The sequence below is a fragment of the Clupea harengus genome, chromosome 5, assembly GCF_900700415.2.
Source record: "Clupea harengus chromosome 5, Ch_v2.0.2, whole genome shotgun sequence".
In the NCBI taxonomy this organism is placed as follows: Eukaryota; Metazoa; Chordata; class Actinopteri; order Clupeiformes; family Clupeidae; genus Clupea; species Clupea harengus.
The window spans coordinates 23,718,977-23,730,390 of NC_045156.1; the positions used below are offsets into that span (position 1 = coordinate 23,718,977).

Genomic DNA, 11,414 nt, shown 5'->3' on the forward strand with positions numbered 1-11,414 from the left:
TGAAGGTTTTCTGACAACAAATTTGTTCGATAGGTTGGGAAGTAGGGAAGTATCAATGCCTTGTTTAAGTTTTTCCAGTTCAATTGTTATCAATAAAGTTGAATACATGTAAAATGCTTTAAATTATGTTGTTAATTGACCCTGTGGAATATGTAATAGAAGTATTTGCACATGAATCACATTTGAGCGGATTTGAGAAAGTATCAATGTGAGGGAGAAAATCCTAGGGAACACTTCGAAAGACAACTTCTTCAAAGACCTCTGTGTCCAAAATTCCCCAAACGGCTGTGCAGGAATGCCAGACCAGACTGGTGTTGAATGGTCACCTTGGAGCCATCTGAAGCTGTTGTTGCCCAGTGCACAATCTCTGTTTGGTAGGAACCGATGCTAAGAGCAGGCAGTGGAGATTTGCGTCACCGTGAATGCCTCTATACCTCATCCTGCTAGTTTCTTGCTTTTTCTATAATCTTTTAAGAGGTTTGTTGACAGAGCTGGGTCTGTCGTTTCCTGTGCTCTGTTCATGGTGTGGTACTTTCCCCTGACTGAAACACCATAGCTCTTGGGGGTCCTTTGCTGTAACTCTCACACCAGGCGTTCTGATTTTTCTTCAGCTTGCTGCATCACTCTGTCTCTCTAATGAGTGTTGGTTTGTCCAGTCCTGTTAATGAGTTTGTTTTTCCTCCTTACCACTCGACTGCAAGCTCTGCTGTTTTTTTCTGGACCAGTCACACCCCTCTGGCTCATCCTCTCCAGTCCTCCAATTAGAAGAGCGCTAAGCAGCCATTGAGCTGGCTATGTATTGCCCGTACCGCTATACAGTAAACTGTCGATGCAGTCCGCAGATGTGATGTTATTGACATGATCATGCAGGCTTTCGTTGTAGCACAGGTGCGGAGTGGGCCACACAGACGACCGAAATATATCCTAACAAAGTTATAGTTCATTATAGTCTCCAAGCTTGACTGCAGACTCTTTCATGTATGTTTTGCATTCACCAATCATCTCCATAGATGGACTCTCTCTCTCTGTTGACATGATGAGTTCAGACTTTTGGGAGTGTGGGTTTAAGGTTCAGTAATGCTAGCCTAGCTTGTAGATCCATGCAGGACGTGAATGTTCCTTAAGCAGGTTTTGTAAGAAGAATGTGGCATAGTTGTTGGGCTGTCACCCCAAGCCATATAAAATGGTCTCAGCGTTGATATAGCGGTTCTGTCACTACACCAGACAGCCTAGTGGTTAATCTGTGGCTGGGAGGCTGTGGTGCACTGTGTTGGTTACACTTCCTTATTTCTGTCAGAGAGCATTTTTTAGTCTAGTTATTTCCAAAATATGTGTAAGTCACACTACTTTTACCACTGATTAATGCATTTTGTTCTGAAGGATATTATCACTGATTTTGAATTTCAGATTTGGTTTTGGCTTGTTGGTAGGCCCAAAACCCTGTCATTAGCAAACCCACACCACCCACTTCTTTGCCTACCACTTCATTGCTACCAAGTCACTAGGGTACAAATCAGTACCTTTTCAAACAAAATGTTTTTTATTAAAGCTATTTCAAGATATTTATTTGGTGGACATTCGGGTAATGTCAGTAAACAAGTAAAACACCAAGTCCTTGTAGGTACTTTAGTAATGGTCACATCCCAAAGAATAGTTACTGTGTTTTCTATTTTTATCAAGCCAAACAGACTTCTAATGGTTCTTATGACTGTCTCTTGTACCATTATTTTTCCACATCATGGTTGTTTATATGACAGGCAGTCAAATTATCATTGTACCGTAGGTTCAGTAGGATAAATTAAATGTATATTCCTTGCATATTTATTTAATGGTTAGTTGTATTTCAAAGGGGACCAGTGATTGAAATTAAATGTGAGAACATTCAGATTATATCAATTTTCCTGTATTTATTTATGTCAAAACAGATAAACAGAGATGATAACAGTTTATATGAGATGGTACACAACGGTGAATATTAGATAGAATATTCTATGACGTATGCAACTAAAATATCTGGGATTACATTCCACAAAATTGGCCCGTTACATATTTGACCCCGCTATGTGACAAAGCTTCTTCAGTCAACAGTGCAATTCAATGCATGCTGAATGTATCATTCATCAACACAAATCATATGTGCACCATGGAACTCAGTGTAATAATCCAAATGGGGTTTCTTTAGAAGTTGGCTCTTTTTTTTTTCTCCCAAATCCTAAGAATTCACACAGCTGGTTGGCTACACACTTCCAACATGAACTAATTGGATGCAACAGATCTCTTATGTTTCTACATCTTATGCAGGAAAACAAAAAAAACAAACAGAAAAAAACATGATTATAGTTGCTTTTAACAAAAAGGAACAGCTCCAGATAGGCTATACAAGGTCTGAGTCATGTCAATTAGCAAAAATAAAACAAAATCTAAAAAATAAAGTAAATAACCATTGAAATTGTGAATTACAATACAAAGAAATAATGGAACACAGTTGCATGCTTGTTTCATCACTGTTTACCCTGAAAGAAGTTGCACCCAAATGCCATATATCTTTACATTTACTAATGAGTCTTCATAAGGCACATTTGTCACTAAGCCAAATTCATGTATATATATATGAAGTTCTAAACCAAAATAACATTGCACATACCATACTTTTTGACTACTTTTTAACCCTGCACCATTGATGGTTGAATTGCTTGTCAAGCGCATCACTCACAAGAGGCAATGTTGTACAGTACGATGGTTCAAGAATGTATTAAGCTTTTAAACAGGAATGTTTGGTAAATGTGTTTATTGCAGGAATATGCTCCATTTGGGTCTGTGACACGTATGGTACTTTTACATCTTACATTTTCTCAATTCTCCTTTTTTTGTTTCTCCTTTGTAACTAGTGAGAGTGTCTCTAACAGTGTGTGTATCAGCGGTGGCGTTCACTCTCCCAAACTATAAGTACTGCTCCCCTTTGTCTGGTGGAGAACTTTTAACATTTGGTCTGCAATTTAAAAGAAAAGAACATGTTTAAGTGAATGTACACTTGTAACTGAAACCAAACTAAACAAATCAAACACAGAAACCCAAAATCAAAGGAAAGTCATAATCTAATCTTAGAAGTCATAGTGCATCTTAAGATATTCATATGACTTGAATCATACAGGCTAACATAAATGGTAAATTAAAAACAAATAATAAACAAAAACGCCAGTCATGTGTACACACGTAGGTAGAATGCCCTGTCGTACAGGGTGTTTGCACAGATTCATATCCTAAAGAAAATCATATTTACAGAGGCAGGGTTGCGGTGGGAAAGGTCAGATTATTACAGGTGCAGGGGAACATTTTCCAACCTCACTTAAATATCACATGCGGATAAAAACAGGAACACACATCTCAAGGAGAGAGAGAGAGAAGGAGCGGAACAAATTCTATAGCAGAGTGACAAGGCTCCCAGTTTTGAGTGAAGGAAGGAGGAGCAGAAGGGGATGGAGACAAACAGTGGAGCTCGGAACAGTCTTCGAAAAAAGGCTGGGGGGGTTGGTCAGTCGGGGAAACTAGTCTCACTCAACAACTCAGCCCTGAATTAGAGGAGAGGAGAAGACAGAAGAACAGCCAATACACAAAGGAGAGAGGGGAGAAACAGAGAGAAAGAGAAAGAGAAGACATAGTCACAAGACCTTCTTGATTCCATGTTGATTCCTAGTTCATGTTAGTCAGTTTTAGAGATGAAGAATAAAGAACTGTGTGTCAGAAGTCAAGGGTGTTAGTGGGAGCTGGTGAGTTGAAGCTTCACGTGGATGCATAGTTAGGTGCACCAGATGACATTTGTGACATTTTTTGAATAGTTAGATTTTTCACTACTACTACTACTTGAGGATGTTACTGCAGGAGGCCGAGAGACAGAATGCCTCTCACTCTTATGCTACATTATGTGCTCTGACACACTTCTGCTTAAACCGCTGCGACTGATGGCTATCAGTTGAAGAGTTGTTGCAGTGAGGTATCTCGTGCTACTCAGATTAACTAGTCTATTACAAATATTTGTCCTACAATGCTGGACATATGCATTCAAAATATGTATAAACGCCTCATTAAAATATATATCAACATAGAGTACAAGTGGTAACGTAGCAAAGTTGACCTTAACACTGAAAAGTTGCAAAAAACCTTTTAGTGCGTCATGTGAGTGTCATTGGGTCGTAGTAGGTCTGGGCAATCACACGAGTGGATAGGTACAGACTATGCAGCATTCATACCCACAGCCGGCTTACTGTGTTCTGCGCTAAGAACTTCTCTCAGCTTTGGCCTTCTCGTCCACTTTGCAGTTTGTATTGTACATATGTGTAGATACACAACATTCCTCTATCCCTCAAACATGACTGGTTGGATTGACTGTGGTGAAGATTGGCAGACACTAAGATTGACATCTGCTATGTGTGTGTGAATATGGCCCTCGGCTAAAAATTCATAAAGAGTAGAGGATTCATGGATTTAATTAAGAGAGAATCCAGTGTCATGCGACATGGTGGCTCTCTATACATTTCACAACTCTGTCCCAGAGAGTTCCTCTGGTGTTCCTCAAAAGATGAGACCCCGCTGTGTGCGGCTCGCATGCAGCTAGCAGACTGAGAAAGCCAGACTTAGGGGTGATAGTGCTGTGCAGTGTCAGAAACTGCGGTGCTTCGCTAATGCCTCACTAAATCATACTGTCATGAGATGGCTGTTGCAGTTGCATGAGGGGGTCACAAATACAAGAGTAGCATTCTTGGGAGCTGAAGCTACATGTTTCGTCTCACATTCCCTCACGTTGAATCGGTGTTTCCAGATTTCTTTTCAGGTTTCAGTCATTTTAAGCTGTATAAGTCCACCTAAGCTTATCTTCATTTGGAATTACATTCAAAAAGAGACATTGTCACAACACTAACGGACCACATTACCCCTGGGACCAAATTGAATGTTTTTAAACGGTTCCTCTGGAATTCTACTGGTGTCAGCCAAACCCTTCTTCCCACACTTGAGATGTGAAACCCCATTTCACAAATCAACTCCACTCTAATTTATATCACTGTTAGAAGGGAATGGCCTCCCTCCAATTTTAGTCGCAATTTGTGGACAGAGAAGAGCCTCCAGCCTCTGGCTTTGCCCTGTTTGGCCATAGCTGTGGGGGAACCAAGAACACACATACACGACCCAGGCCAACATGGTGCTGCTGAGACTGACTGCCTCTCTTTATGTCTCTTTTTGACCCATTTATGTATCCGTTACACATATGAGTGCTCCTTTACGCGTAAGGTATAATTATTTGGTGTGCTGTATATGTAAGCATATTTCTTTCCTTTTGCCTTTTTAGGTGTACATAATTATACAAAGGATTCCTGTTCACCCCTATTTGTATACTGCATCCATTGAAAATGAGCCATTTAGGATACTTGAAGTCGATTTAAATATATTCACCAGATCTATGCCTTGGATGCAGAATGCAACAAAAACTTTTTTGAGAGAAGATATAGTATAGTATATAGTATTCCAGTGCAGTTTCACAAAAAGTTTTTTTTTTCTTCCATTCTTTTGTAATACATAATTTAAAAATGTTTCTAATACAAAAATAACCCAGCACACAGTGTGTGTGTACACTGTACAAACCTGGGTAAGGTGAGGGTGCTGGGTAGACATTCCGTGTGTTGTAGGATGAATGTAAAGGGAGAAGTCAGACAGTAAGAACATGGATATAATCATGGTTAGATGGGAAGGAGCTCTGTCACAAATGCCCTCTGGTCTCTGGGTTTGTTTGCTGTTTATTTTTGTTTGTTTGTTTGTTTGTTTGGTGGTGTTTTTTTACACGTACTCCCTGGCCGTGGAGGGCTGCGATTGCCGGTAGTACTGCTGACTCCTCCTGTCTTCGTTGGAACAGGAACAGCAGAGGAAGGACCCACCCAAGATGGTCAGGCTGGCTGCTGCCCACCCCACAAACAGTGCAGAGCCAAACTCATACCTGCAAGCCAGTGGTTGTATGTTAGCCTGAGGATACAAGCCATAGCAGAAGTGAAATGAAACCGTAAAAAAAAAAAAAAAAGATTCCCTTACCTGGCATTCACAGGTGTGTTGGGGTCAAAGAAGTGATAGGAGACTTGTGTAGCATACCAGGACACAGATACAAGTGTACACAATCCTAAGGGGGGGAAAGTAAAATGGATTTACATGTCACGCCTTTGAAATGTTTCATTTTTGTCTTGAAGTCTTGTCTTGACTTGCAGTCAAGCAGTTAAATGTAACCAAGATGACAACTAGCACTTTGGTTTGTATTTTGGCCGTAATCATAATAGAAGCTCATTTCAATGGACATCTCATGGCAAGAAAGCCCTGTCCTTTAAGCCAGTGTTCTTTTACGGGTCATTTAAATACATGTTTCTTTTCTTTTACATTCCTCAACTTTGTGTTTGTTTACTCGCTTGTTTAGCAGCCTTGCAGAGTGCATGTAAAATTCAATGTGACTGTGTGTGTTTTGGGTAACATTTTGGTCATTCCTTCGTTGAAGTTCATTCATTCCTGTTTTACCTCAGACAGCCAAACACACACACACACACACACACACACACACACACACACACACACACACACACACACACACACACACACACACACACACACACACACACACACATGTGAAGGCACTGAGATGGACTGAGAGCCTCACCGGCCAGCAGGAAGAGGGCCCCTCCAGCGACAGCAATTTTGCTCTTGGTCTGCGGGTTGTTGTCGCCTACTTTGGTGCACTTCATGCCTACAACGCTGACAATGATTCCAATAAAGCCCATCAACACCGAGATGACCATCAAGGCACGGCACGTCTGGATGTGCACTGAAAAGTAAGGGGGCAGGGGGCAGGTGGAGAAGGGGAGGAATAGCAGAGCATACACAATTAGTCCAGGTGGGGCAGATCCATGGGGCAGATAGAGGAAAGTGAAGAAGACAGTGAAAGTGGAGGGGTAGACCAGATAGATCCAGTAGCTGTTTATTTTGACGAAGCTCCCTGTGATTCTCATCCATCTGCATTTGGTTATTTTGTTTATTGAACTTTGTACGGCCCATAAATCTGTCAAGATATTCAACCTAGTTTTCCTCCTCGGCTGCAAGAATGAAGTGGTTACAACCATCATGGAGAAAAAGGATATTGTAAATGAGATTGTGTAATAGGCCGACATGAGAAGACGCCAGAGTACCATGTCTGCCATTCTTTTTTTCTTCCTTGAGAGATGGAGAGAGAGAGAGAGAGAGAGAGAAAGAGTGTGTGTGAGAGAGAGAGAGAGAGAGCGAGAGAGCCCCGCTACTTTGAATTCCATGGATAACCCACATGGACGTCAGTGCAGCATAATTCCGTAGGAGTGACATTTTTACATGTTTCACACAAAAGAGATTAGTGTGGTTTCACTCACAAAGCAGGATTGTTTGCACGCTTCTGTCGCCTCTTTCATTAAGAAGTCCCACGTATGTGTCATAGAGTTCTAGCAGCATGGCTGTGTGTGTGTTTTAATGTGTTTTGGGCCGAGAACCATAATATCACCAATCATCTCACCACTTGTGATATCTAAATAGTTCCAAGCCAAGACCCAACCAATAGGGCTATTCTCAAACTTAGGTGAAATAAAGTCAATCGTTACTTTGTGACCATACAACAATTAAAGATGAGTTGACCGCTCTTCACGGCCCCCCTGCCAGCGTGGAGACAATCAATCAGAGTTGAAAGAGAACTCAAAGAAAAGTGGGGGATCTGAAGAAAACTGATTTATGAGGAGAAAAGGCATCTTTTGATGGTGAGTTGTTAGTAGCCTTATAAGAAAGAGAGTTTTGTGGGGGAAGAGAGTGCTTCTTATTGAGCCAGAACTTTCATCCCTTTCTCTGCCTTTATCTGAGCAGGGTGGGGTCGGTCTGACCCTGTGAGATGCACTTCACACCCTGGGTGCTAGGGCCGTTGTAGTCCCAGCCAAAGGGGAGCGGGGCACTCTTCCGCCCACAGGCCTCCTGCATATGCCAATGTTGGCAGCGCCTGGCACAGACCAATCAAAGAGCCTGTAAGACAGGGTGGCAGCATATTTGAAGGGCATGCTTAAGGCTCTCGTTTTTGACGTGCATTGTTTATTGTGAGATCATTAGTGTACTTTTTTTTCACGTCGTATTGCCTCTCTCTCTCTGTCTCTCTTTCTCTCTCTCTCTCTCTCTCTCTCTCTCTTTCTCTATACATGCTCTCTGTGAATTGTATATGTTAAAGTCACAGAATCCACTGCCAGCATTCCAATAACAACAGTAATTTTATTTATGTAGCAGTACTATTAGTAAGATGGATCTATTGGCCAAATTTCTATTGACGAATATTATTAAAAGGTCATAATTCTAGTCTTTCTATATTTAAAAACATTTATCAGGTTGCACTTTAAATGTATAAATAAAACCCCCCAGCACTACAGGGTACTAACAGGGTATTTTTTATGTTCCGACACACTGGGGCCTGAGGTCTCTTCATCAAGAGCTCAGGCCATACAGTATGGCCTGGCCTGGGCACAGCTGGTGCTATCAGACACAGTGGCGTTACTGAGCAGCCGTGCCCTCTGCCCCACCAGCACAAAGCCCCACTGGCACCACGCATAATAACAATTATTCAAGAGAGAGACATCAGAGCTCGCGGACAGCCAGGGGAAACAATGCGGGCTTGTAGGAGGGCTCCCTGTATATACATAAGCACAGAACATTGCTGTCACTATCGCAGCGGATGACCTCAGTCTGAGCAACGATGGCGCGGGTGATGGGGGAAGTGGGGAGAGGGGCGAGAGTGAATCAGTCAAATCAGCCTTTGTGGGCTCAGGGTTAGATTCCACCGTGAGTGGTGCTCCAGTTGCATGCTCTTTCACTCTTTCTGTGTGTATTTGTCTCACTCTCTCTCTCTTTCTCTCTCTCTCTCTCTCTCTCTCTCTCTCTCTCTCTCTCTTCCTCACTCTCTTTTCTCTATCTCCGTAACTCAGATGCCAGCTGTGCCATGCATTCTAGCTGAGATGTGCAGTTGCGACTGCAGTTGGCGTTCCGTTTCGAGTGCCCCATCAGAGCAGAATTGGGAGCAAGAACTGTTCCTTCAGCACCACGGCTAGGCACGCCACAAAAAACAGCACTCATTCATTCACCGCCTCAATGAAACAGCCTGCATTAGACTCTCATTTTTTTTCACTGGTATTTCAGACAAAACATATACAGACTTGGACTTGATATAACCACCAGCGGACACCCAATCTACTTTTCTGAGCAACAGCATTGTGTTGGTGAAAACTTGGACAGAGGGAGATTGACTTTTAAAACATGGCTTAATTCATAGCATTTCAAACTTCTGTGAAACTTACAGTAAAAAAAATAGGGACAGTTGTAAGTATATGCTATGTCTTTTTCACAAAAGGCTTGACTTGGACAGAGACAAAGAGTGATTATACTGTGTGGGGGGCAGATGCATTTAGCATATTGAAAATGTCGTTGCCGAAACAGTAGGCTTTTCTTTCCTCAACAAGTGCCATTCACTGGACGAAAACAATATGCTGTGTCTGTTTCAGTGATACAAACAATGGGGAAAATATATTGTCTTTAAAATGTGACCACACTAATGTTTGCAAATGGGAATGTAAAACTGCTAATTGCAGGGTGCCTTTGTCTCTGACCCATTGGCAAACGTCATTAAGCTGACCACAAACAAAAACAATTTTACTGGCCTAGTTTGTTCAATTAAATCAGACTCCAGATTCTATTTCCAAAGATGGGAGGCATTAGACTCACAAGGGCAATCTCAGTAAACAATGGAGGATAAACAAGAACAGACAGCAGGAGCTAATAGAATATATCAGCATGTCTCCTCAAATATGACAGTTGACTGTGGTGCTTCATATTTCATAAGAGACTCAGAAGAGTCATTTCTCCCCTCTTTGACAGACTGCCTCAATTAATCTTTCTACCACTTGTAGGGGGAGGGGGGAGGAATGTAATTAATTCCTGTCAGCTCAAGAATTTTTTACGGGTAGTGTTTACGTCACTTAATGAAACCCATCTGAAAGTGTATGTGTTAACTTTCTCTACTGTTATATTTTAAAATATATGCAGACAAACAATACCCATCAAAAACATTGAAGTTTGATAAGCGTCTTTCTTTCTATATAATTGTTTTACCTACTCAGTTCTGTAAAAGTACCATGACATAGACACTCAGATTAACATTTCCGAAAAGTCTCACAAGGATGGCTGTAATTATTCAAATCATTCTTAGAAACTGTCACATCTAACAGAAGATGAACATTGTCAGAAAGAGCAGTGGCAGCTTTGGGCCATCGGTGATGACTATGACTACTAGTCTCACGCTAACTCACCATCCAGTGAAAGAAGGGAGTCGAAGATCTTGCACTGCACCTGTCCTGTGCTCTGAGATGCACAGGACATCCAGAGGCCCTCGTACAGACCCACCGCCATGATGATGGCATCTCCCGCGTAGGATGACTGTTTCCATTGGGGTAGAGCTGTGGTCGAGATGATGCCAATCCATCCCCCCAGAGCCAAGAAGTAGCCCAGGAGCTGAAATCCAGAGTTGGCCATTCTACCTGTCTGTTCTACCTATCACTTATAGCCTTTCCTCTTTTCTCTCTCTTTCTCTCTGTCAGGCAGAAGATACCTTTTACTCACCCTTCAGTATTTCTCTCTTTTGTTTCTTCCAAAGACACCTTATATTGTCCACCAATGCGCCTCTCAGGTATAGTCAGTCAATTAGAACTCTTTCTGTCTAGTTGCACTAAAGGCAACAAACGTCCAGTTGACAAACTGTGCCTTTTTCTGACCCCAAGGTCAACGAACAAACAGCCGTCGGTTCCCTCAAGCTCTCACTCTCTTCAACAAGCCGTGTCCTCTCTGTGTTGCTGGTTGCCACGGCAGTCCCTGTCATTTGGAGGAGTCCCTGAACATCCCCAGGACCTGTCGCCAGCTGGTGGACGCCCTTCCCCGGTCTACAGAGGATGGGTGAGATTGGGGGGGTGTCGCTGCTGAAGGTTTCACTGTCTCTCGCGGTGGAAGTCAGTCGGCTGGAGGTCGTTGAGGAGAAGTGGTTCTGGGTGGCCCCGTTTGCCGTCAGGCTCTGGCTCTGGGCTGAGCTCCAGTCTGCATAACTCTCCTCCTCACACTCCAGTAGGTCTGGCCTGAGCTTGGGGGGCTGTACAATGACAGAGAGGGGGGGAAAGGGAGGGGGGGGGGGAAGAAAAAAAACTTCTCAGACAAAAAAGCCTTGACAAGCTTCACACACAAAACAAGGGAAGGAGGGGAGGGTTTATGATTGGTTCATCCAGCTGCAAAGCAACGCCCTCGTGAAAGTCACTTATTCCTATGTTAAGGGGCTTTGGAGGCACAAATTAAAG

General features: G+C 42.5%; 1 protein-coding gene across 2 annotated transcripts; it reads right to left on the minus strand.

Moving 5' to 3' along the window:
- Positions 1–1,887: 1,887 nt before the first annotated feature.
- Positions 1,888–11,212, minus strand: cldn19 (claudin 19). 2 transcript variants are annotated; one of them, XM_031568216.2, is made up of 5 exons: positions 10,383–11,212; positions 6,686–6,850; positions 6,076–6,160; positions 5,837–5,983; positions 1,888–3,569 (listed from the first exon to the last, which is right to left on the minus strand). In XM_031568216.2, the coding sequence occupies exons 1-5, from the start codon at positions 10,603–10,605 to the stop codon at positions 3,533–3,535; spliced, it is 657 nt and encodes a 218-aa protein (XP_031424076.1). In that variant the 5' UTR covers positions 10,606–11,212; the 3' UTR covers positions 1,888–3,532. The 2 variants fall into 2 exon arrangements, with proteins under 2 accessions (XP_031424076.1, XP_012678048.1); XM_012822594.3 differs by having other exon boundaries at positions 1,888–2,989; positions 10,383–11,211.
- Positions 11,213–11,414: the final 202 nt, after the last annotated feature.